General features: G+C 36.0%; 1 protein-coding gene across 6 annotated transcripts; it reads left to right on the top strand.

The window, feature by feature from the left end:
- Nucleotides 1–1,106: 1,106 nt before the first annotated feature.
- Nucleotides 1,107–27,771, top strand: stk11 (serine/threonine kinase 11). 6 transcript variants are annotated; one of them, XM_079434836.1, is made up of 13 exons: nt 1,109–1,261; nt 1,566–1,610; nt 4,267–4,315; nt 4,391–4,973; nt 11,945–12,028; nt 12,970–13,059; nt 14,233–14,365; nt 15,157–15,293; nt 16,463–16,590; nt 19,451–19,508; nt 21,154–21,350; nt 23,727–23,968; nt 27,305–27,771. In XM_079434836.1, exons 4-12 carry the CDS (start codon nt 4,687–4,689, stop codon nt 23,936–23,938), a joined length of 1,326 nt encoding a protein of 441 aa, XP_079290962.1. In that variant the 5' UTR covers nt 1,109–1,261; nt 1,566–1,610; nt 4,267–4,315; nt 4,391–4,686; the 3' UTR covers nt 23,939–23,968; nt 27,305–27,771. The 6 variants fall into 6 exon arrangements, with proteins under 6 accessions (XP_079290963.1, XP_079290962.1, XP_079290964.1 ...); XM_079434837.1 differs by lacking the exon at nt 1,566–1,610 and having other exon boundaries at nt 1,107–1,261; XM_079434838.1 differs by lacking the exon at nt 1,566–1,610 and having other exon boundaries at nt 4,267–4,973; nt 21,154–21,308.

Here is a 27,771-nt window from a genome sequence, read left to right as displayed (position 1 = left end):
TACCTCAAAGTCCGGACCTCATTGAGCAAATTTTGGGCGAGTTAGAGAATAAACTGGACAGATCTATTCTACTTTGGCTTGCAGAAGGCATGAGATAACATTAATGTTAAAGCTCTCAGGAAATATACTGACACTACGCCAGAGAGATCTGCTGCTGTATAACATGCCAAATATTACAGTTCAAAGTGATGATAACTTCCTCTGATGTTTGTTGTGCTCAGAGCAATCTGCATGCTTCATGAACATCATGGAAGGAAACCATGTTTTGGAGGCAAAATAAAAAAGGTCAATATTTTCAGATCTAATAATTGTGTCCATCAGTGTAAATTCATGTCATGTTTATGTAGCACTTTATTCAATACAGATTATTCTAAAACAGCTTCATATTAATACAGTCATGTCAAATAAAATAATTAAAAATAAAAATAATTACAACAAATTAAATTTAAATTAACATTTTAAATAAATTGTAAGGCAGTAGATGACAACAGTGTCAAATAATAATAATGCTAATATGTTTTCATATAGATTTTTAAATCGATTTCAAAATATACAAAAAAAAATGTACATATATTTTTTCTACCAATATTGTTTTTTGTATATTTTTGAAAATAGGTTTTTAATAGAAGTCTCATGCATGATTGAAAATTTTTTGCACCCAATACACATTTTGAAATATATTTCTAAAGGTTGGAACTGAATATACAGTAGTCAACATTTCAAAACCTTTCCTCAAAATTGTCCTTTAATCTAAAACTAAAATGTGTTCTTGTTTTAGGAATGAGGACTACTGTATTTCATATTTCAGAAATATATTCATTGAGCTGCACTGTTTATATTTAGCATAGTACATTTGAAATGTATATTTGCAACAACAACAACAACAAAGTAGGGAAAAAGATTACAATCGGCATGCGCCACATATTTTAACACGATTATAGTTATTAGTTTAATCGTTTACATGAGGTGAAGTTTAATCTCTGCATTGCCTAAATCTCGTTATAATTGGGTAGCCCGTGTTTCTGTGGTGATATGTCGGTAATATAAAATGTGTTGCACGCGTAATTTGATATGACATGTATTTTCCGCTGGAGAGCGGCGCATGCGCAGTGCAGCGAGGGGAGGGAGGTAAACAAGATGGCGGCAGCCTTGAAGCAGCAGCAGCTGTGAAGAACAGATGCGAGAAAATAAACGAATGAAGAGCAGAAACACGAGTGTCCGTTCGTCGTTGAGCTGTGCTGGTGATTACAGACTCGGGTCGGTGAGTTTATCGAGTTTATTCTCTGTCAGAGATGAGTGTTAGCCGCCGATCAAACCCGCTCGTTACCGTCGACACAAACAGCCGTTTAGCGTACAAACTCTCTCACAAACACATCAAAACTCTCTCACAAACACATCAAAACTCTCTCTTATGAGCTCCTGCCGATGTCTGAGGCTTTGATCGATTATCCGCATTATCGGATCTCCGGTGTTTCAGCTCTTATTATTGTGTCTGAGTCTGGATTAATAATCTCTGCTTTAATATTATCATCAACACATTACTGAGGTAAACTGTGCTGCTTTAGGATTACCCTGGTCGTTTACCCTACTGTTTACCTGCCGATACTCTGGTAAGAGAGCTGTCTGTCTGTCAGTGTCATGCAGGATCTGATTATGGAGCACCACACCGGTCACAAGCGACCGTTTCATTATTATTGAGATTTATACATCATCTGAGGCTGAATAAATCATCTTTCCATTGATGTATGGTTTGTTATGATCGGACAATATTTGTCTGAGATACAACTATTAGAAAATCTGGAATCTGAGGGAGCAAAAAAATCTAAATATTGAGAAAATCTCCTTTAAAGTTGTTCAAATGAAGTTCTTAGCAATGCATATTACTAATCAAAAATGACGTTTTGATATATTTATGGTAGGAAATTTACTAAATATCTTCATGGAACATGATCTTAATATCCTAATGATTTTTGTCATAAAAGAGAAATGTATAATTTTGATCCATACAATGTATTGTTGGCTATTGCTACAGATATATTATTTGTAATAATTAATATGTTTGTGGGAGAATGTGCTTTTAAGATGAATAATTCTCAGTTTTTATTAAATGAATAACTATAATAGAGTCATTATATCTTATATCCATTCAGTGCAGTGCTGTCAGTCAATCACATAAGATTTTGTTTACATATGTGCGCGTTTACTGTGTATATTTATTATGTATATATAAATACACACACATGTACATATTTAAGAAAAATGTTGTTTATATATTAAATATATGTATAAAATATAATATATGCATGTAAATATTTTCAAAGTATATGCTGTATGTGTGCATATTTATATAAACATTTACAGTCACACACAGAATCTGTAATGTTGGGTGATTAATCATTTGACACAATTAGTAATAGTTTGTATCGGAGTCTCTCTGTAAACACAGACACAGGATGTAGTGATTTGTGTTAGTTAGTGTGTAATCGATGGGTAATGTCATTCTGTCAACTCTCCTCATGAAGCACTTTCACAATACACTGTTTTAAAGCAGCTTCATGTCAGTGTTTAGAGGTTATGTGTCCAAAATGACTGCGTTTCTGAAACAATGTTAGTTTTGTTTTGTTTTTCAGGTGTTTGACACGTTTTGAACTAGATCCAGTATTACTCATTAGAGCTGTGCGATATTGAAGAAAAATGCCTTGTTAAATACTACCAGTATATATATATATATATGTCTCCGGTTGTTTCTTGGAAGAGAAAGCATCACTGCATCTTCTGAAAGTGACCAGCGGTGTTTTAGCTTTACATCAAAACATAAAAAGTCATCTGAAAAATCTCATTTTAACATCAACGCAAACAAACAGAACAATTCATGCCACTTCATTCACATCAATGTTACTTTGCTTTTTGTTTATAACTTAAGTACACTTTAAGTACTTCAACGCCGCCGCAGAAACTATAGCCTAAGAAGATTCAAACATGCTTAAAGGCAAGTGAACCGTCTGTAAAAAGAACAAATTACAAGCATAGATGGATACAATATATAACAGTTACAAATGAAATAAGGTCTAACAGTAGTATTCAGGTACAGAAATAGTGTAAAATAACACTGCATAGTGTTTACTGTATGACTAAATTTACATTTACTCATTTTAGCAGATGCTTTTATCCAAAGCGACTTACAATTGGGGAATTGTAACAATTTAGATTAATCTTTCTTATAATGAATTAGATCTAGCTTAAAGGACAAATGTGTAGAGTTGGGTGTGTTTTCTGTTTGTTTGTAAATACTTTATTTTTATTCATATTTACTACTTTTCTCTCTCTCTATTTATTTACTTTAATCTTTCTGTGCAATTATTATTACTTTTATGTATCCATTTCATGCATTTTTGCAGTAATGTCAGTTTTATGTCTTTGCATATAAAAAGGTGTAGTTAGTCCAAAACAAAAAAACAGAAAATTATGATCATGTTTTTAATATCTTCATGCCTTATAATTGCATTGATCAGATTAGAGCTGGATTATAATAGTTACATTTGTGACAGTATAAACAATCATGCGGTTGAGATTTGCTATATACTATATATTGCTTTATATGAGTGTATTGTTGGTATGAGGATAAAATTGGGTGTACTATAATATTTCCAATTTGAAATATGTCACTGGGAGAAATATTTATTACATTTTGCAATGATTTCATAGCCGTTTTCATAGATCCTGCAGCGTTTTATATTATATATGTGTCCCTGCAGCACAAAAGCAGTCATGAGTAACACAGGTATATTTGTAGCAATAGACAACAATACATTGTATGGATCAAAATTATACATTTCTCTTTTATGACAAAAATCATTAGGATATTAAGATCATGTTCCATGAAGATATTTAGTCAATTTCCTACCGTAAATATATCAAAACTTCATTTTTGATTAGTAATATGCATTGCTAAGAACTTCATTTGAACAACTTTAAAGGTGATTGTCATAATATTTAGATTTTTTTGCTCCCTCAGATTCCAGATTTTCTAATAGTTGTATCTCAGCCTAATATTGTCCTATCATAACAAACCATACATCAATGGAGAGATTATTTATTCAGCTTTTAGATGATGTATAAATCTCAATTTCACAAAAGATTTGCCCTTATGACTGGTTTTGTGCTCCAGGGTCACAGATGAGTGCATGTATGAAATAATGAGGCGTGTTATGCCATAAGCAGATTGATGCTGAGGCTCTTTGATTAATCTTGTCTTATTTCTCATAGGTATTTTGGCTCTTGGTCATGGATTTCCCGTAATGCCGAAGTGAAATCGGTAATCCTCACCGAAGAGAGCATTCACGTGCTTCTGGAAAGGATGCGAGGTGTTTGATTTTGCTTGTTTCTGCAGAGATGTCCAGAGCTCCAGTGATTCCCAGCGTCGGCTAATAAAGCCTCGGGACTAAAACTTCACACCAGCGGTGGATTATCAAAGACTCGTTGTTTTAGGTGATTGTTTGGATCTGTTCGTGTCACTGAGCGATGCTCCTGCTGCGGTTTAACAGGCGTTTATCGGTTGTGATGTTGTTCTGCTGACTGATCCTCCCAATCTGAACTGCTCCTCCGTTGCTTCGGATCACCTGTATTCCCGTGGAGCGATCGGGAAAGAGCGCGGGATCGGTGGAGGAGAGCGAGAGGCCGGGGAAGATGAGTGTAGGTGGGGAACTCCAGCATCTGGATTACCTGACGGAGAACGAGCTGATGGGGATGGAGTCCTTCATCCACCGCATCGACTCCACCGAGGTCATCTACCAGCCGCGACGCAAGCGCGCCAAGCTGATCGGGAAGTACCTGATGGGCGATCTGCTCGGGGAAGGGTCGTATGGGAAGGTTAAGGAGATGCTGGACTCGGACACTCTTTGTCGCAGAGCCGTTAAGATCCTGAAGAAGAAGAAACTGAGGAGGATTCCCAACGGAGAGGCCAATGTGAAAAAGTAAGAGCTGCTTGCTTCCTTTACCTTTGAGTTTTAACCTCAACATGACATCAACATTAACTCCATATTTAGAATAATAGATATTTATTAAATAAAAATAAAAAATACAAATATTTTTATATAATATAGTTAATTTTTTTATAAAAATGTTTGATTCTTTTTTTCTATATGTTTTTTAATGTAATATTTTTGTAATAAAATCTATTTGTATTTAATATCATTTTTATTTATACAAAATATATTTTTATTCAATTTTCTTTCTTTTAAAGTTTTTTTTTTATTTCCTTTAAGAAAATAATAGTTTAAGAAAAAAATATATTTTTTTTTAATGTAAAAAAATATATATTTTTTTAATTTTAGAAATATTTTTTTAAGTGCTTAAAAAACAAGTTATTTTTAGATTTACATTAAAATTATTGTTTTTATATTTTAATACTCTATTTTATTTAATTATACAACATTTTAATATTCTTTTACATTTTATTTAGTGCTGTCAAATGATTAATCGCATCCAAAATAAGTTTTTATTTACATAATATATGTGTGTGTTGTGTATATTTATTTTCTATATATAAATACACACAGCATATATTTTGAAAATATTTACATGGATATATTTATTCATATAACTTATATCATATATAAATGTATTTAATGTATATATTTAAGAAAAATGTTACGTTTATAAATGCATGTGTGTGTGTTTATATACATAATAAATATACACAGTAAACACACATATATTATGTAAACAAACTTTTATTTTGGATGCAATGAATCGCCATTAATCATTTGACAGCACATATTGTATTTAAATATAATTATTTTTTATTTGTATATGAACTAATCTTATATATCCTTTTCTGCTGGTTAATGTTAGCGTCAGCCAATAGTCAGCTATTGAGGGATCGTATGCAGATCACCGGTCATTTAAAGCTGTTAACCCGTGAGAACATCGAGTCCTGCTGTACTTGTTTTGTTCTTCCCTCACAAAACGCTCTGTTTCACTCGTAAATATTACATCACATGACGGAAGTGAATGGCTTGTGGATGTTCAGGTTAACTTCAGAAATGTTTCTTGGTGTTTTTTGACACTCGTCATGTTTGTTCTGCGCTGTGAAATATCATCTCCATCTCCTCTTCTTGCCGTTTAATCACACAGAGCAGTTAAATTAATTAAAATAATGTGCAGTGAAGCTGCGGGCTTCTGCTTTAAATAGACGAGAGCGTTTGGAGCGGCTTCAAAACCCTCGCCTGCCAGGCCACGTGTGTTTGGTCTTCTGCTGGTGTTGGTTAAACTCTGTTAGAAGATTAGTCCACGTGTGTCGACCGGCTCAGTGCCAAAATCAGTGACAGACTATATAGACAGCACCCTTATAAGGCAGCATCCTCACTGCAGTCAACACACACAGAGATCTCAATATCTTTACATATTTGCTGATACCACAATATGATTACGATTTAATGTGATTTGATTCTATGGCCTGTGATCGATGTATCAGTTATTATGTGTCTATTTTAAACAGTTCAACAATTACAACTCACAAATGCAACCAATTTTTTTTTTTTTTTTTTTTTTTTGATTGCAGTATGTTTTTAATTGATCTGTCATCTTAATTTTTTCCCCCTGAGCTGAATGAACTCTTCACAAGCTATGATGGGTTGAGTTATTACCACTGTGAATCTAGCAGTTTTTTAAATATATATTTTCATTTTTAAATCACATTTTAATTTATCAAGCATTTATTAGACCATACTTTATTAGAACTTTATTACCTTGTCAGTAGGATTGTATCGATATACCGGTATGACGGTCTATCGCGGTTTGAACGTACACGGTTATCATACCGTAAACATTTGCATATCTACGGTTTAAAAAATATATATATAATAATCTCACCCGCGCATATGCAATTTATTTCGGCTGCTTCACTCTGCTGAAATGACAGAGATCGTATCTAATCTCCATCCCCCGCCGAAAAAAGTTTAAATTTGCAGTTTGAGAATACTTTGGATATTAAAGAAAGAAACATGAACGTGGGGTTGTCCTTGAGGACGAATCCAATTTGCTAAAAATGTGGACGCAAAGTGGCTTCAAAAGCAGGCAATACATCCAACATGTTGCTCATATTCACAGACACCATCCCTCCGTGCAGATAAAGGTATGTCACATTTATAACACGTTATAAGGCCATATAATTTCCGTGATGCAGAGGGAATCCCGGTGCAGTCGTTAACATGGGATTTACAGAATAACCTTAACGAGGTTGTCCCTTAAAACACGCAATCTGATGGATGGATAAATCAAAAGTAGATACGAGTGGCGCCGTTTTATCTGCTACATACTGAAGTATGCATGCATGACACTAATGGTGTTCTCAGCGTCTACAGAAACATGAACATCAGCAGAGCTGCTCTGAGAGAAAACCAGCTTTATTTGAGAAAAACCATCAAATACACTAAACTCAAAGATCTGCTACAACCCCTCAAAATAAACGTTCAATTTAACTCGAAGTCCTGACAGAAATAAATTAGCATTGTACAATGTACTTAAAAGTTATGGCAACAATAATAATATTCTTTATAATAATTTATTTTTAAGGAATATCATGTTTGTCCATGTTTTAACTTAGAATACCTCTGTTGTGCAGCACTTTGCCAAAAATAAAAGTTGTTAAATTTTCATTTGATAACATTTTAAAACAATAATTAAAATGTTAAAGTGTGATATAGATATACATAAGGCTTATGGCTTTATTTTGTAATTGTTTTTTTCCTCTGAAGGGAGGCTTACTTTCATTAAAATGATTTCAAGTTTGTTGCAATAAAGGATTTGTTCATCAAATAACTTCTTCTTTTAAGAGTCATTGTTACTGATGAGAATTATTGTTTAATATATACCGTGCAACCGTCATATTTTCAGAGACGATCATCATACCGTGAAAATCTCATACCGTTACAACCCTACTAGTCAGTAAATGCCATAAAACTAGTTAGCGATTCTTTCTCTCCTCTAACCAGTGCTCTTTTGTAAGGCACAATAGTGGATTTTTCTTTTGCTATTGAATCAAATGTGAATGCATTTTTGTTGTTGTTTTAGTTTGCATTCACCGTTTACAGACGATGATGACTTCTGCTTTGAGATCCGCAGAAATGTGAAAAGAGTCCATTGTGTTCTCTGTGAAGAATACATGTGATGCTGCCTTGTGACGTCTTCATAGGGCGCGCACTACAGAGTGATTACGATCATTCAAATTGAAATCTACAGATGCACACAGATAAAGTGCAATAAAATAAACATTTTTGGATGTTTTCTTTCTACGGGACTGAATGAAGACATGATATGGAAGCAAAACTGACCAGTGCATGTAGTGTTTTGCCTAAAATGGTTTCATTCTAATATTCCTGGTGATCTTTTACATGTGTCCCTGCAGCACAGAAGCAGTCATGAGTAACACAGGGATATCTGTAGCAATAGACAACAATACATTGTATGGATCAAAATTATACATTTCTCTTTTATGACAAAAATCATTAGGATATTAAGATCATGTTCCATGAAGATATTTAGTAAATTTCCTACCATAAATATATCAACTTAATTTTTGATTAGTAATATGCATTGCTAAGAACTTCATTTGAACAACTTTAAAGGAGATTTTCTCAATATTTAGATTTTTTTGCTCCCTCAGATTCCAGATTTTCAAATAGTTGTATCTCAGACAAATATTGTCCTATCATAACAAACCATACATCAATGGAAAGATGATTTATTCAGATGATGTGTTTGGATGCCTAGTGAGGGTGCTAGTGTGCTCGGTGTGAGATGAGACGTTGCTCTGTTGTTGTTTTGTCCAGATTGTAAGGCAGTGTTGTGTTTGAATGCTTTTGAAGAAGGGAATCCCAGAATGCATGTTTTGTAAAAAACAATAAATACATAAATAACTTGTAACACTGACTTTGCAATAAGGGTCCATCTGTTAACAATGAAAAATACTCCCAAAGCATTTGATAATTTGGTAATGCATTATTAAAATCAATAGTTGCATCTGTTAATCTAATCTCATTTAATGGACCTGAGCTAAGTTTGTATTTTGAGTGTTTGTATTTTTATTCACTAATGTTAACAAATAAATACTTTTATTTTGTTAATAAATACTGTAATTACTGTAAAATTAATAAATACTGTAATCATTGTTAATGCAAAAACATGTTAACCAATGAGACCTTACTTATGAACGAGTCAAAAGAAATGATAATATCATCAAAATATTGATTGGAGACATTATTTTAGTATAATTGAGATGCTATTATAGTTTTTATTAATATTTTGAATCTGAATCTGTTTATATTTTTACATTTTCTGATGTTTTTATTGTTTTAAAGTTTTAGCTTTTTTGTTGTTTTACATAGTTTTATTAATTTTCGTTTTAATTATTTTAGTACATCAGGTTAAACTAAATAAAAAAAATACTGCTTTGACAATTTGTATTTTTATCTGTAATAAAAATGTTTTATTTTATTTTTAGATAACATTTATTTTATTACAAATAAAGAAAAGTGAAGCGGTCAGTCGTGTATGTGTGTGTCTGTGTCTGTGTGTCTGTGTCTGTGTGTCTGTGTCTGTGTGTCTGTCTGTGTGTCTGTGTCTGTGTGTCTGTGTGTCTGTGTGTCTGTGTCTGTGTGTCTGTGTCTGTGTGTCTGTGTGTCTGTGTCTGTGTGTCTGTGTCTGTGTGTCTGTGTCTGTGTGTCTGTGTCTGTGTGTCTGTGTCTGTGTGTCTGTCTGTCTGTGTGTCTGTGTCTGTGTGTCTGTGTGTCTGTGTCTGTGTGTCTGTGTCTGTGTCTGTGTGTCTGTGTGTCTGTGTGTCTGTGTGTCTGTGTGTCTGTGTGTCTGTGTCTCTGTGTCTCTGTGTCTGTGTCTGTGTGTCTGTGTCTGTGTGTCTGTGTCTGTGTGTCTGTGTGTCTGTGTCTGTGTGTCTGTGTGTCTGTGTCTGTGTGTCTGTGTCTGTGTGTGTCTGTCTGTGTGTCTGTGTCTGTGTGTCTGTGTCTGTGTGTCTGTGTCTGTGTGTCTGTCTGTGTGTCTGTGTCTGTCTGTGTGTCTGTGTGTGTGTGTGTCTGTGTCTGTGTGTCTGTGTCTGTCTGTGTGTCTGTCTGTGTGTCTGTGTCTGTGTGTGTGTGTGTGTGTGTGTGTCTGTGTGTGTGTGTCTGTGTCTGTCTGTGTGTCTGTGTCTGTCTGTGTGTCTGTGTCTGTCTGTGTCTGTCTGTGTGTCTGTGTCTGTGTGTCTGTGTCTGTGTGTCTGTGTCTGTCTGTGTGTCTGTGTCTGTCTGTGTGTCTGTGTCTGTCTGTGTGTCTGTGTCTGTCTGTGTGTCTGTGTCTGTCTGTGTGTCTGTGTCTGTCTGTGTGTGTGTGTGTCTGTGTCTGTGTGTCTGTGTCTGTCTGTGTGTCTGTCTGTGTGTCTGTGTCTGTGTGTGTGTGTGTGTGTGTGTGTCTGTGTGTGTGTGTCTGTGTCTGTCTGTGTGTCTGTGTCTGTCTGTGTCTGTCTGTGTGTCTGTGTCTGTGTGTCTGTGTCTGTGTGTCTGTGTCTGTCTGTGTGTCTGTGTCTGTCTGTGTGTCTGTGTCTGTCTGTGTGTCTGTGTGTCTGTGTCTGTGTGTCTGTGTGTCTGTGTGTCTGTGTCTGTGTGTCTGTGTCTGTGTGTCTGTGTGTGTGTGTGTCTGTGTGTGTGTGTCTGTGTGTGTGTGTCAGCCTGCAGCTATTTTGATCATGTGGAAACACGGCTCGTCTCTGTTCTCAGAGCTCTCATGATTACTACACATCTCTCTCTTTCTCACGCTTTTATCTCCCATTTATTTGAATACCTAGAAGCCATTTCACATTTTTACCATGGTATTGAAGTGCTATATGTGTGGTTTTAACTGTGATTATCATGATCTAAGTGTATGCTACTATGGAAGACCAATGGTTAAAAAAACACCCCAAACAGTCAGAATAATTAAATTCCACCATATAAAAAGAGATTGCTACAATTGTTACAGATATAACTGATTTTGATAATGAACATAAATCTACATCTGCACCCTAACTCTAGATAATCAAATATGTGTTTCTAAGAGACAAAAAAATGTTATATTAGTAATATTATCAGGCAACACAAACCTGCTTCTTGATTTGAAACAATATTACTCAGAACATGCAGAACTAAGGAAACATTTAACAACATACTTATTTGAAGGAAAAATTATAAAATTGTTTGTCATGTTCTGACCATAAAGAATAGTTTAAAACCACAATTAACCGTCTGGTTTTTACAACTTCCACATTGGAGCAAAAATCTGCCTTTAAACTTGAAAGAAATAAAAATGTGACATTTTTCGTCATAATTATCGATATCGACTCACATGAATCGTGAATCGAAGTTATCGTGATAATTTTGTGGCCATATCGCCCAGCCCTAGTAGCACATGTGCGATACAGTTTTGCATTTGTATGAGCCTGTTTAACAAATATATCATTTATTGACATGATTTTTCTCCAAATTAACTTAATAACATAGTTGAGTGTTTGAAATGACTTCTTTTTGTGACCAGACGTGGTTTCATATCACAGAATGATGTTATATACAGTGATGAAGGCCGTGATTAGCATTGCATTATAAATATATTGTCTTCAAGTTTCATCAGTTCAAATTTCGCCATTGTGCATTTATTCAGCGATCACTGGATACCTTACCAGAAATATTGTGATATATTTTTAAGCCCATATCGCCCATCCCTAGTGATCAGTAAGGCCTTTAGTATTTTCATCATAAATGTGTTCAGGCCTAAAATGGTGATTCTGTCATAATGACAGACGCATGTTTAATTATCCATCAATATTTTTATGATTTACTCATACATGTTGCTGATAGGAGCAGATGGGAGGTGTGTGTGTGTGTGTGTTTAATGGATGTGTGTGTCTTTTGTTGTTCTGCAGGGAGATTCAGCTGCTGAGACGACTACAGCACAAAAACGTCATCCAGCTGGTGGATGTGCTGTACAATGAAGAGAAGCAGAAAATATATCCTTTACACCAGCCGCTGTGTGTGTGTGTGTGTGTGTGTGTGTGTGTGCGTGCATGGATGCATGTGTGACGCAGAAACATGCTGTGCTGTGCTGCATCAGTGTGCTTTACTCTCACTGTCTTAAAGGAATAATTCACCCGAAAATGAACATGTGCTGTAAATGTGTTCACCCTCAGTTCATCCAAGATCAGGATGAGTGTGTTTCTTCATCAGGTTTGTATAAATGTGTCTCTGCATCAGTGTCTCAGCAATGGATGCTCTGCAGTGAATGGGTGCCGTCAGAATGAGAGTCCAAACAGCTGATAAAAACATCACAATAATCCACACCACTCCAGTCCATCAGTTAACATCTGGAGAAGACAAAAGATCAAACAAATCCAGTATTAAGATGTTTTTAACTCAAATACATAGTCTATAATAACGCTTCCTCCAGTTAAAAAGTGTTCTGGTCTGAATCAGGAGAGACATCTGCAGATCAAGCAGCGTTTACAAGACAAAACAGCGCTAAACTAATATGTGGCTGGATTTTGATGCGAGAGACAACAGGAGATGCATGGCGTTATTATGGACTCGTATTTGAGTTAAAAACATCTTAATGCTGGATTAGTTTCATCTTTTATCTTCTCCAGATATTAACTGATGGACTGGAGTGTTGTGGATTATTGTGATGTTTTTATCAGACTCTCATTCTGACGGCACCCATTCACTGCAGAGCATCCATTGGGCCTGAAATGAACAATTATCATCTTGAGGATCAAGGCAAGGCAACATTTTATTTTCTTTAATTTCTAACATAATCCAATGTATATTTTATTTTATTTCAGCTTCAGTTGAAATGAATAAAAATGTTAGTGATAGTTTTAGTTGTTGATGATAACCCTGTTGTGTGTGAGGTCACTCTGTTGCTTGGGTGTTCGTTCCTTGACCGCCGCTTCACGTATATGGTGATGGAGTATTGTGTCTGTGGAATGCAGGAAATGTTGGACAGCGTTCCGGAGAAGAGCTTTCCAGTATTTCAAGCTCACGGGTGAGACGCTCCAACACCAGCCATCAGATAAACACACACTTCTCTGAAAGCCAGTGACTAAGAGATGCCCACCTGAGGCTCTGTGCGTCGCCATCGGCTTGCAAAATTTCCATCATGTCTATTTTTAGCCTCTTGTTATTGGTTTTATTTCTAACACAATGTCATTCCATTTGTACACTGCCGCTCAAAAGTTTGCGATCAGTACGATTTTTAATGTTTTTTAAGGGAGTCTCTTCTGCTCATTGAGTCTGTATTTATTCGATCAAAAATACAGAAAAAACTGTAATATTGTGAAATCTTATTGCAATTTCTAATATTGCTTTCCTATTTTAATATACTTTAAAATAGAATTGATTTCTGTGATCTGCAGCTGTATTTTCAGCATCATTACTCCAGTCTTCAGTGTCACATGATCTTCAGAAATCATAATAATATACTGATTTATGAGTGTTGGAACTCTTCATATTGTTTTTTTGGAACATGTGATACTTTTTTTTCTTTGAATACAAAGTTAAAAAGAGCAGCATTTGTTCAAAATAGAAATCTTTTCTAACAATATAAGTCTCTTTATAGACATGTTTAAATTTAATAAATATAAGCAACACACTATTCAATGCTTCTTTACTTTTGTACGTCTAGATTTATATTAAGTTGCTCAAGCAAGTGGCAAAACATTTAAACTACTTTTCTTATGTTATCACAAACTTTCTAAATTAACTTATGACCGGCAGAAACACTCAGCTCTACTGCCTTTTCTTTTGCATTTAATCTTTATTACAAACAATCCTGTGTTTCATAAATAACTTTGCTTTCCATACCTCCATGAGTGCCATCTATGATTGCCTTGTTTATCTAAAAGTGCTCTTTTCCTTTAAAGGCAGATCAACAACACGATTATCGGCTGATAATGATCGGTACCCGATCAATCGGAGCACCCCTAGTTTTTTTGTTTAGTTTTTTTGCTTAATAAAATTTGGTATGTACTATACCTGATATATATCCAAAATAATCGATATGGAATTGCAAGCTTGTGAATCAGAATCGAATCAAATCGTGAGATTTGTCAAAACCCAGTCCTAGTAGTTCTGCTGTGAAGCGGTTTGCTGATCTGCTGGTGTTTCACACCTAATTCACACGTTTGTCTCTCTGTTGTTCTTCCCGTGTCTCTCTCAGGTACTTTTGCCAGCTTCTGGATGGTCTTGAATACTTGCACAGCCAGGGAATTGTACACAAAGATATTAAACCAGGGAATTTGCTGCTCACCACAGACGGGGCGTTGAAGATCTCTGACTTGGGTGTAGCGGAGGTGAGATGATTAACCCTGTAAATCCTGATATAACCCTAACCCTCACTCAAACTGAGCAAAAATATGCAATTTGGTGCAGTTGCTGATATTATATGATGAAATTCTGATGCTTGTAAATCAGTGAGATGTTTATAACAGTGCAGCAGATACTTCCATAAAATGATGTAAATATCAGCGGTCGCTCTATATCTCCAATAATATGTCTCATTAAGATGAGATTGAAACGATCCACATATATAATGATGAATAAATAAACGCTCCTCAGAAGATGTGAGATGAAGATCATTCCTCCGCTGAGGAACAGAGAAAGTAAAGCTTCTGGAAACAAACGCTCCTCAAAAGATCCTGATGATCAGATTTGAGATGCTCTGATTTTTCTAGAAAATGATTGATGGAGAATCAAGTAAAGCTGAGCTGCTTCAGTCCAGTAAGAGTTCATCTGGAGATATGACTGCAGTTATTCTGACCTTTACTTGATCAAAATCAGTCACATGTACAATTACACTACAAGAGCTTTTACTGGATAAAACACTCTGAACTCATTCAGAGACAGAAGACATGCAGGAGATCGAGTGTGAAACAGCAAAGTTTGATCATGCTGGTCATTTAGAGCTTTAGAAACCCATTTCCAGGTATAAAGGCTTTATAGGGTTAAAGCAGCAGAGGATCCTGTAGTAAACACTGAAGGAGGACATTCATACGTGGACTCAGTGTATGTTTGTGTACAGAACTCATGACCACATGCACCTTCTGCGCTGACTCTGTGTTGATCTGTGACCTTTGACCCCCAGGCGCTCCACCCGTTTGCGGAGGACGACACGTGTCGGACGAGTCAGGGGTCGCCAGCGTTCCAGCCCCCAGAGATCGCCAACGGCCTGGACACGTTTTCAGGGTTCAAGGTGGACATCTGGTCTGCTGGGGTCACACTGTGAGTTCCTCCAGACACGCTTCATGCTGATGATGAGACACACTGACTGCTGGAGCAATCCAACCCTCTCCATTGACTTTGTATTGAGGGAAGCTGCCTCCTTGCCATTTGTCTTATAACAAAAACATTAAACTTTAATGAGGCTAAAACAAGAGGGAAAAATTAAAATAGAATCACCAATGAATTTCTCATATCTTTTAAAAATCTGTCACATTTTTTAATCACTGATTAAAGAAAAAGATTTGACGTGAAGTGAGTTTACCTAAATCAAAAACTGAGAGTAAAATTTATGGATAAAAAAAAAAAGAGTTGGAAGATATATTCATTATATCTTATGAAAGGTATCAATATAGTAATAATATCTGTAACATTAAATGATTCGGGGGTTTAACTATATGGGAGTGTAAATTAGACCAAAACTTCAGAATAAATTCAGAATAAATAAAAAAAGACCACAAACTCTACAGGAGCTGCAAACATATTTAGATGAAGTTAAATTTGTGCAAGATTATTAAGTCAACTTCTTTGCTTTTCTCCCAAGCTGCATTGTCAGTATATGCTCCCAGTGGGATCTACTTCTAGGATTCATTTTGTTGTTTCGCTGAGCTTTTGCGGATATGTTTATTGCATATCTTATTTTGAATAATAGAGAGAAAGAACTACAATCCCAGGAAGCATCGCAAATGATGTAATTGAATTAAAAGTGATGGACAATTATAAAACACAGAAAAGTTGTTGATTTATATCTGTAGAAACAATATATTCTGAGTTTATTGCAAAATATGCTTATTTAAGCACAGATTTCCTCGCTGTGACTTTGATCGGTGGAATTTTCTGCACAGCATCATGGGTAATGTAGTTTTCCCAGCTGCTAAACACATTTGAAAAATAAGCTGAAATAAATTGAACAGATGGGTTCATACTATCGATTAACTAAATTCTAGATCACAACACATCAATCACGTTAACACTTTGTAAATTATACTTGGAAGTAGATTTCCCTGTGGAGAAAATAAACCAGATTTTTCCTTCCAGAGCCAGCTGTTGCTCTCGTTCATCGGTGAATCCATGTGAAAGTGCTCTGATTCCTTGCTTTCTCTCTTTGTGGAACTCCGTTTGAGTGTTTTCTGATGTGGTTTAAGCTGAAAGCTGCCCATCTTTCCTCACAGATACAACATAACTACGAGCCTGTACCCGTTTGAGGGGGACAACATCTATAAGCTATTCGAGAACATTGGGAAGGGTGACTACACCGTTCCAGAGGAGTGCGGCCCGCTGCTCTCGGACCTGCTGAGAGGTGAGCGACGAAACCACAGAGCTTCAAATTTATTTGTGTACAATGATCTCTTATATGGCAAAAGATCAAGGGAATTTTGGTTTCTCAGTTCATGAACCCTTTAATGAAGATAATTGAATAATAATATAATATGTGACCTGTGCTGTCACAATGAGCAAATATTCTCAAATGAGTCATTTTTATTTTCACATTCTCCGTTAAAAGGCCTTCAAAGTGATATGAATTGTGTTTGAAATCAACAGTCAGTTCTGAGGAAAATCAAGTTTTCTGAAGGTTCAAAAGCAAAATCACCCAGCAAGATGGCATTGTTTCCATTGTTTCTTTTCTTAATATTAATTACTATATTAATCATCACAATATAGACATTTTTTATTTGATCTTTTTTATTAAAAATAAGAACAGATGCAACACAACAACAGAAGAACAGTTAACTATAAAATGATTATTAACTACAAAAGCAGTTCACAATCAAGAGCAGTGATCTTTTCTTTTATTGTTTGATTAGCATTAATGAGACAGATGGCATCTAGTAAGTGCTACTGTAACGCACAGATCTAATACAGTGTTACACATCAGGCATTTTCCCCAAACATTCACTTAAAGCATAACAGATTGTGTTTGCGTGAATAGCCTACTTACTGTAGATCTGTGTATACAGTATGTGTGTATTTACGGGGATCGTGCGCTGGCAGAAGCGCCGTTATGTAAAAAAAGGTGGTACTCTCAGAAAATGTACAAATAAAGATAATTTTAGATGCTTCATTACTATTTGGAGCATTGGGATTGCTAGACGAGGGCTTAATGAACTCATTTTTGTGTGAACCTGAAATTCAACCAAAATCAACATTTATTTATTTTTTTGGTCTGTAGTGAAAAATTAGCCCGTACGCGTTCACTCTCATTTTGCCAGCACGGGTCACATATATATATTATACATAGTATAATGCGTTTTAATGTCAGTATATTTCTGAGATGAAATGCATCCTGAGTTCAAGATAAAGACATTCAATTCAAAATGAGCCCATTTTCTTAATTAAACTTCCTTTCCTTTATTGTGCACAGTAAGCATTGTTTTTCATGGCTGTGCTGTAGTTCATATGATTGACCTTTAGATGGCGCCGTGACATTGTTCAGCACTGATGCTGGATCAGTCTGTGTCTGAGAACTTTATTATCACGAGCTCAGAGCAAACACTCATGAATTACACACTCATACACTCTCTCTCACACACACACACACACACACACACACACTCTCTCTCACACACACACACTCATACACTCTCACACACACACACACACACACACACTCTCACACACACACACTCATACACTCTCTCTCACACACACACACTCTCTCTCTCTCACACACACACACACACACACACACTCTCTCACACACACACACACACACACACACACACACTCTCACACACACACACACACACACACACACACACTCTCTCACACACACACACACACACACACACACTCTCACACACGTACACACACACACTCTCACACACGTACACACACTCATACACTCTCTCACACACACTCATACACACTCTCTCACACAGACACACTCATACACTCTCTCACACTCACACACACGTACACACACTCATACACACTCTCTCAAACACACACACTCATACACTCTCTCACACACACGTACACACACTCATACACACTCTCTCACACTCTCACACACTCATACACTCTCTCACACGCACACACACACACACACACACACACACCTCCTAACACTGAATGTTACATTTCAGTGTAACATTTTGAAACATCCATAGGTAATCACCTAGCAACCACTAGAGGTATAATAGTATATTGTGTGACAATGTGTCACAATAAAGAATGAAACAATGTATTGTGTGTAGTTCAGACTGGTTTAAATTATGGTTTTAGTCATATATAAACAGTGATTAGTGCAAACATCAAGCTCAAATATCAGAGAAAAACACAGAATCTCTTACATTTGAGCTTTCATGTTTATCTATTACTATATTAAAAATATATTTTTTATAAATAAATATAAAAAAAAAAACATTATTTTATTAGAATAATAATCTTCATAATGCATGTAGTCAGGGACAAGCATATGTGTATAACATAATTCAGAATTATTAGCTAAGCAGAATCATCAATATTTCTGTTCTGCACTGCAAAAAATGTTCTTTAGTATTGTTGTCTTGTTTTCTAGTATAAATATCTAAACATTCTTGAATCAAGATGAATTTACTTTAAAGGTCAAATTACTTTATTATGTCTTGTTTTCTGAAAAAAAGTTATTTTTTGCTTAAAACAAGCAAAAATATTTGCCAATGGAGAAAGAAAAATAATCTTGTTTAGCCTTTGAATTAAGTTAATGTTTCTTAGCCCATTGGCAGATATTGTTGCTCGTTTTAAACAAAAACTAACAAAACTGATCATTTCCTTTAGAAAAAGAAAAAGAAATCCAGACTTAATATCTTAAGCCGTTTTGCTCAAGTAAATGCATCTTGATTCAAGAATGTTTCGATATTTATACTAGAATACAAGACATAAATAAAACATTTTCAGTGTGGTTAATGAACAGTACTTGTAACTGATTATCATGTGTATTTGAAATAATCTAAAAAACAAAAACGTGCCCTTTTTATCTTAGCTTTGTTTAAAGTTTGGTGAGATCAGTATTGTGTATTGAACCCGGTCGTGTTCTCTTACACCCCTAACAGCCATTTATAAAAGCCACCTTTTTTTGTTTTGGATTTCTTTCTGATTTAAAGTATTCTGAATGATCCAGATATCGATCGTGTGGCTTTATGTGTATCTGTTCTCATCTGAGCTGTTTTTATTCGCAGGGATGCTGGAATATGATCCTGTCAAGAGGTTTTCAATACAGCGCATCAGACAACACAAGTGAGTCCATCAGTGCATGTGAACCGCATGATTCCTGACAGATCACATGCAGTGCTTCCCATCCCTGTCTGAATACAGTGAACAGCAGTGAAGGTTCAATCTGAGCAGATAACGACATATGCAGCTCTACGAAAGAACAATGATGCAATATATTTCTGATTTGCTTCATCTTGAGATGTAAAATGATCTCTGCAGGCTCCTGAGGACAGTCAGTGCAATGAGAATCGTTTCTGAATATTGTTCATTTAGCTGTGCAATTCTGTTCAAAACTTTAAGGAAATCTTTAGGCTGGAAGCAGAGCCGGTGACGCAGGAGCGCTGATGTTAGATGAGCGCAGAGAGCCCAGAGTGGGTCGAAGAGGAAGTGGAGAATAGTGAGAGCTAGAAATAAACCTGGCCTGGATTTGAGATCTTCATCCAGCAGAGATCATCGGATGAGGCAACGGATGCGGTTTCCATGGAGACGGAAGAGCTCATGATGGGCATGTGCGCTGAAGATGTTTGAGCTCACCTGAGATCAGCATATTAGAATGATTTCTGAAGGATCATGTGACACTGAACACTGGAGTAATGATTAGGGCTGGGCAACAAAACAAAAAAAGTAATTAATCGTTTTTTTTTTTTTAAATGTCGATTCAATATCGATTCTCGAAAGCCACGAATCGATCTTCTCTGGTATTTATTCCAGCAAACATTTAACACACGATCTGATTAATGTGAATCTTATCATTAGTCTTCTCCACTAGATGTCACCCTCTTATTTACCTGCGAGACGGCAACCCGTCAAAATAAAGGTTTGGTTTAACGTGAAGAAACTGTCAGAAATACATTAAGCATATAATACATTATACATTTAGCAGTCTTAAGACTCAGTGTAACAGCAATGCTAATACTTCTACTACTGTTTAATTTTAACAGTAAACCTCTGTTGTGCAGCACTTTGTTTGACAAAAAAATAAAAGGGTTTAATTTTCATTTGATTAGGATGAAATTAATATTTTATGCCTTCATCTGATTACCAGAAAAATTAAGAAAAACATTTTATAGGGCTCTATTATTGTTAAAAAAAATAATAGGTTTAAAATACAAACCTGTGCCTCTTAATTTATTTTTATTAATTCACCATTTGTAAACATGTTTACTGTTCATTTTTTAGAAATATCAATAGCATTTGTATTAAAACAATATTCACTGAATGTAATCAAAGAATTGAATCGAAAGCTTTTCGAATCAGAATTGAATCAGGACATCTGAATCGATACCCAGCCCTAGTAAAGATGCTAAAGATTCAGCTTTGATCACAGAAATTACATTTTAACACACATTCAAAAAAATCTGTGTATTATAATATCAATTAATTAATCTTACATAATTGCTTTTATGTTCTTTAAAAATGGGAATTTGAATTTGTTTGCATTTTCTGTTTTCAGTATAACTTTTATTAATGTTTTAATTTAAGTTTAAATTAGTTTAATTATGAAAATGAGAAATATTAGCCAAGTTTTTATATATTTTATTTTAATAGTTAAATTTTGTTGTATTTCAATAATGGAAATGTTTTTTTAGTTTTAGGAAACTGTAATAACCCTGCTTCAGATGATGTCTATCACGATTGGTCTCACGGGTCATTTCCTCTTCCTGTCTAGCTGGGTGCGCAAGAAACACCCGCCCTCGGAGCCGCCGGTGCCCATCCCGCCCAGCGCAGAGACGCGCGACCGGTGGCGGAGCATGACGGTGGTGCCGTACCTGGAGGATCTCCACGGTTACGCTGAGGAGGAGGATGATGACGAGCTGTTCGACGGTGAGGATGACATCATATACACTCAGGACTTCACCGTACCAGGTGAGCGCGCCAGCAATCTAAACGAGCACGGATCTGATTTGTGCCACCTCAAATTCAGACACCCTCCAAGCCCTCGACTTTAACCATTCCATGCGGACGGTCACCGGTGTGTTTGGAGCATTCACTGCTGAATTCAAACATGTTTTCATGCTTTCAGAGCTTTTCATTGTGTATATTAGGGCTGTCAGAATGGCTGAAAAACTAAATTCGAATTGTGTACAATATTATCAATATTCTAAATATATTCGAATTTAAAAGACATAATTTCAGGAAAAAAAGCTTTTGTCTTCTCTCCTGAGGCCACAAGAGGGCGCATCGAGCAAAATATTAATAATGCATGTTTCTTCAAAGCAATAAAATAACACAACTATCTTTGAAAAAAAGTGCATAATGTTTAAAATACTGTTGCTTAAACAATTAGAAACAAAACAGCATGTATAGTTTAATTCAAAGGACCGAAGATTAATCACAGAGTACTTTCTTCATTTAATAACATGAGATGCAGTGGGATGGAGAAACTGCTATAAAGTCTGGAGACGTGTTTTTTATAAGTTGAAGTAACATTAATTTGACATGCTTTCTAAACAAGCGGCTCTCTCGTGTGAGACTCGAGTGCAACGCTGATAGATGTCCCTCTAGAGAATGCTATAAATATGTGTTCTGTGGGAACGGCTTGGTGTCAGTTTTGATGTAAACAACATCTTCTCTGCATTGATGTTCTCTTTTCCTGCAATATTCTGAATGAACAACGCAGCAGCGCCGCATCTAGTGGCTTCAACTGGATAGACTAAAAAAAGCATTAAAAGACCCTTTCATCGTCTTCGCATCTCGTGCGCCGCTCATAAAGCTGCCTGACGCACTACTAAAATTAGAATGCAATGTTTTTGCATTTGAATGTGGATTTTTATTTTAAATTCAATGAATATTTTAAATTCTTTTATTTTTTTTTGACAGCCCTAGCGTATATCACTACAATTCAGTGTTTTAAACCACATACAATTTTAGGTTTCAGACATTTAAATGAATTACTAGCAATAAAGACATTTGTTTAATACTCTACTCACTGATGTTTTGAGTTTGTTAAATGCACTGGTGTCTAGGGGATATAGCCTCAATTATATCACGACATCTCAAGAATATTTGCGGTAATGATATTTATGACGATATACGAAAAAATATATGGAACAACGTTTTATTGGTGATTGCAGCTGGCAGGCAGCAGCATTTATTAGAGCAAACACAATGAAGGCCATTTCCCATCCTTTTCCAGTGAGCTACTGTCATTGATGACAGACTACCTAATTCCAAGCATAACTCTATTGTCATAAGCAGCAGCATTATAGTGCAATAGTAATGTTGGGCAAGTTACTTTAGTAATTATAGTTAATAGAAAATGTGTACAATTTAACAATTTACTCCTGGCGCCATTTTGAAAACCGTATAGGGCTTTAATAATGAAGATGCCAAAAGGAAAGTTTAAGACCCTGTAACTGAAAGGGCATTAATACATCTGTAATACTTCTTGAGTTACAGGCATGCAAACCTTGGAGAAAAAACTTGTGAAGTGCTGTTTCTCCATATATGAATGGTCACATTGGCACATAATGCAGCACAGATTGCTAAAGTCAACAGATTTTACTAACAGACTTCCAGTCTCTGTGTCAATAACATTACGATGCTGCCATCTTTCTGAAGCCATATTTAACCCCTCTGTAATTTGGCTCTGAATCTCAGGTGAAAATTGCCATTTTCTTTACAAAATAGTGGATTACTATAATAAATATTCATCCATGGCATTTAATATTTTGGCTTTTATCACTATACATGTTTATCTTTCTTCTGAAAAACTATTAGTAAAATCAATAATGTGAGCCGGGGTCCTCTGGCTGGTTTGACACAGAATGACCCGACAGCGATCATAAAAGTTGCTATGCAATTCAGTCAAAAGTACAAGGGCAGCGCTCTGATATTCAGCACTGGAGTTAATGTTATGTACCCTCACACTCGGTTAGAGTTCTGTTAGCACACTCTTATCAGCCAATCAGATTCCAGGACCAGAAACAACTGTTGTTTAAATAAACTACTCTCTCTTTTTTAATTCAAATATTTTATTTTAAAACTAAATAAAAGTACATTTTACAAGAAAATGCTGTTTCACTTTTTCTACTTCAAAATTTCATGTTTAATTCAATGTTACTTGCTGATTTGTTTTGTTTATTATTTGTATATTTACTAGCAATTTTAATTGTTTCTATGCCTACTTTTTCCGGTGAACGTTTGAATTGTAAGCCTTTAATTTTAAGTGAGTGTTAGTTTCTCTGGTTATTGTTGCTGGTGTGTTGGTCACTAACACTCCTGTCGTGTGGGTTTGAACAGGGCAGGTCCTGGAGGATGAGGAGGATGAGGAAGAAGAGCGAGCTCCGGAGCTCACCTGTGCTGTGGCCAAATCTGTGTGTGTGAACGGGACAGAGTCGGCCGCACTGAAGCCCAAGTCTGAGCGGCGCTCCAGCTCTTCCTCCAATCCCTCCAGGAAGGGCATCTCCGCCGCCAGCAAGATCCGCAAACTTTCCACCTGCAAGCAGCAATGACCCGCTGCACACCTGCGCTCCTCTGTACAGGTGAGGCTCTCCTCCCGGGGATCACTGGGATCGTGATGGGGTCGCTCCGTTCTGAAAGAGCTCTCTTCTGCTCAGGCTGCGTTTATTTGATCAAAAATACAGCAAAAACATTTAAATATTATTACAATTTAAAATAGATGTTAAAATAGATGTGAATATACTTTAAACTGTAATGTATTTCTGTGATCTGCAGCTGTATTTTCAGCATCATTACTCCAGTCTTCAGAGTCACATGATCTTCAGAAATCATAATAATATACTGATTTACTGATCAACAAACATTTCTGTTTATCAATGTTGAACACAGCACAATATTTTTGTGGAAACTGTAATATTTTATTTTTCAGGTTTCACAGATGAATAGAAAGTTCAAAAGAACAGCATTTTTTAAATGGAAATCTTTTGCAACATTATAAATATCTTTACTGTCACTTTTGATCAATTTAATGCGTCCTGATGAATAAAAGTGTTATTGGTAGTGTCACAGTTTCCTCAAAAATATTGAGCAGCACAACTGTGTTCAACATTGATAATAATCAGAAATGTTTGTTGAGCAGTAAATCAGTATATTATTATGATTTCTGAAGATCATGTGACACTGAAGACTGCAGTAATGATGCTGAAAATACAGCTGCAGATCACAGAAATACATTACAGTTTAACACATATTCTCATAGAAAACAGCTGTTTTACATTAGAATAATATTTCATAACTTGTACTGTATTTGTGATCAAATAAATGCAGCTTTGGTGAGAAGACATTTAAATTGACAAAATATATGATTATTCCCATCTTTTGTCCAGTAGTGTATTCAGGACTGTATTTCCAGTGGTGTGTGTGTGTGTGTGTGTGTGTGTTCAGGGTGGGGTTCCTCTCATGCTGATGAGATGCCGCAGTGAATGCGATGACTCAGTCTCCCTCCATCACATCGTCTCTCTCTCTCAATTCTTTCAGTTCAATGTATTCTATTGGCATAACAGTTGTTACAATGTATTGCCAAAGCATAGTGTTTACATTGAATCTAGAACAGATATATATGCAACAAAAACATTTAAAGTAGAACAAATCAACATTTCTCTCTCTCTCTCTTTGTGTGTGTCTCTCGCTCTCTTTCTCTCTCTCTCTCTCGCTCTCTCTCTCTCTCTCTCTCTCTCAATTTTCAATTCAATTCAATATTGCTTTATCTCTCTCTCTCTCTCTGTGTGTGTGTGTCTCTCTCTCTCTTTCTCGCTCTCTCTCTGTGTGTCTCTCTCGCTCTTTCTCGCTCTCTCTCTGTGTGTCTCTCTCTCTCTTTCTTTCTCTCTCTCTCTCTCTCTCTCTCTCTCTCTCTCTCTCTCTCTTTCTCTCTCTCTCTGTCTCTTTCTCTCTGTCTCTGTCTCTCTGTCTCTCTCTCTCTCTCTCTCTCTCTCTCTCTCTCTCTCTCTCTCTCTCTCTCTCTCTCTCTCCTCTCTCTCTCTCTCTCTCTCTCTCTCTCTCTCTCTGTCTCTCTCTCTCTCTCTCTCTCTCTCTCTCTCTCAATTCAATTCAATATGTGCTTTATTGGCATGACAATTGTTACAATGTATTGCCAAAGCATAGTGTTTACATTAAATATAGAACAAGTATGTAAAAAAAATAAATAAATAAATAAAAGAATAAAAAAAAAAAAAAAATACATGCATGTGTAGATATAATTAAACAAAATAGAACAAATCAATTCTAGAATTCTGTGAACAGTTTAAAAGTGTGTGTGTGAGTGTGAGTGTGTGTGTGTGTGTGTGAGTGTGTGTGTGTGGGGGCGCATCACTGATTTGTTGACTCCTCCCTCTTTTTGTGACAGGCATCAATGTATCTTGCTGCTAGTGAGATACAATCTTGTTTTTCACCTAATAAATACTGAAGTTGTGTTTTCTTGTTTAACATTTTGAAGTCAGGGTAAAGTGTTTCAAATTGTGGATAAAATGCCTCTCTAATGTGTTGATAGTTAGGACAGCTGGTGAGGAAGTGTTGCTCTGTCTCCACTTCTCCATGAGTACAGTATGGACAGATGCGGCTCTCTCTGGGCAGCCAGTGCTGTCGATATCTGCCCGTCTCTATAGTCAGAGTATGACCGCTCAGTCTGTACCTCGTCATCTGTCTTCTTAGTTTACAGTCTTTCACTGTACTCAGATATTCTGCAGTTGTGGAATCTCTATTTAGGGCCAAATAACATTCAAGTTTACTTTGTTTTTCTGTTGTTTCTTTCCAATAGGTTAGATAATTTCCTTTTTGTTCTTTTATAATTTGGTTGGGCCAAATGTTGTGGATGATTATTTGAGTGTCCTGCTCAGACTCTTCTCTCTCTCTCTCTGTGTCTCTCTCTCTCTCTCTCTCTCTCTCTCTCTCTCTCTCTCTCTCTCTCTCTCTCTCTCTCTCTCTCTCTCTCTCTCTCTCTCTCTGATGAAGCGGGTGACTCAGACTCTTCTCTCTCTGCGTCCGTCTATATTTAGTGCTTTCATCTTCAGCTCTGCTCGATTGGATGCAGTTGGACGGAAACCTGTTTACACTTTCATCTCACAACATGTGGAAATGGCAAAAGCAAAGGCATCAAATTGCTTTGCGTAACGAGAACGGCATATAATGAATCAAAAGCAGATCACGCTGATGCTTACACATTTCACCATATATTTCACGGCTCATATTTCACCAAAAAGAAATTATAATTAATCTAAAGAAAATCAAGCCTATTTTAACACCATTATGATTTATTTGCATTGGGACATTAATGAGAACTAGCAGTGAAATCTGCTGAAACTTGTTTTTTTATTTCATTGAAATGTAATAATGTAACCTATCTGCATACAGTGGTTTTTTATATGTATATGTAAATTTACTATATTTTGTGTATCATTTTCAATATTTATAATATATATTTTCCACATTAGTTTCATATTTTCATTTGTTAATAAATACATTTTAATTGCTAACATTAATAAATATATTTATTTATTTTTACATTACATTAAAATAATGTAATATTTTCATAATTATATTTAGCATTTTTCTCTATGCACATTGTTTTTGATTTAGGATGCAATATGATGGTGTTTTCCCTCAAGAATTGCTAGTACATCTCACAAATAATTACAAAGAAACCGCAAGTAACGCATTAAATTAAACACAATTTTGAAAAAGAGAGGCTGAATAGCAAGAAACAGGTCTTTCCTTGTAAAACATACTCTACTGATGTATTTACAGCATCAAAAAATCATTTTTTACAGTGTGTTTGGTTACACTGATGTCTCCTGTCGGGTCCTTCTCTTAACGAGACATCTCCTCGTTAGCGCTCATTCTCTCTCTCTCTGTGTTCTCTGCAGGTTTATGTTGTTCCCAGCAGTCAGTTCTAAACGCTGTTTTCGACGCACACTTCTGCAGTGATGATGAACTCAAACACAGTGCCAGGACTTTATCTGGAGCGGACTGGCTTTACTTGAGAATGCTGTTAAAGAGTGGAGACGTTTCCCACAATCCTCCTCCGTGGCTGAGGATCATCCGGCGCATCTGACCCGACCTTCCGTTGAGTTTTAAACCTTAGTCTTTTAATTTCCAGTCATTACCTGCAGTTAAAGATGCAGATGGTTTGATGTAAAGAGTGGCACGCAGAGATCAGTTATTGTAGAGAAATATGCTGCAGATGATGATGATGATGATGATGATGAAACTAAACTGCATGCTGTGACGCGGACGCCGCAGGACGTTTGGGTTCTTTTCCCCATTTGGTTTGTTTTTCCCATTAAATATTTTTTAAGTATTATTTATATAAAACACATCCCAACTGAAGCTG

The sequence above is a fragment of the Barbus barbus genome (genome assembly GCF_936440315.1).
Source record: "Barbus barbus genome assembly, chromosome: 15".
Taxonomy (NCBI): domain Eukaryota; kingdom Metazoa; phylum Chordata; class Actinopteri; order Cypriniformes; family Cyprinidae; genus Barbus; species Barbus barbus.
Note: the sequence above shows the minus strand (reverse complement) of the source record. Positions and strands in the feature narration are given on the sequence as shown.

What these genes read in the sequence shown, in the direction of transcription:
- stk11 (XM_079434837.1), top strand. Translation starts at nt 4,687, where the DNA reads ATGAGTGTAGGTGGGGAACTCCAGCATCTGGATTACCTGACGGAGAAC. An exon ending in TGGTCTGCTGGGGTCACACT is followed by an intron (nt 15,294 to 16,462) that starts GTGAGTTCCTCC and finishes CTTTCCTCACAG; the next exon opens with ATACAACATAACTACGAGCC. An exon ending in GCTCTCGGACCTGCTGAGAG is followed by an intron (nt 16,591 to 19,450) that starts GTGAGCGACGAA and finishes TTTTATTCGCAG; the next exon opens with GGATGCTGGAATATGATCCT.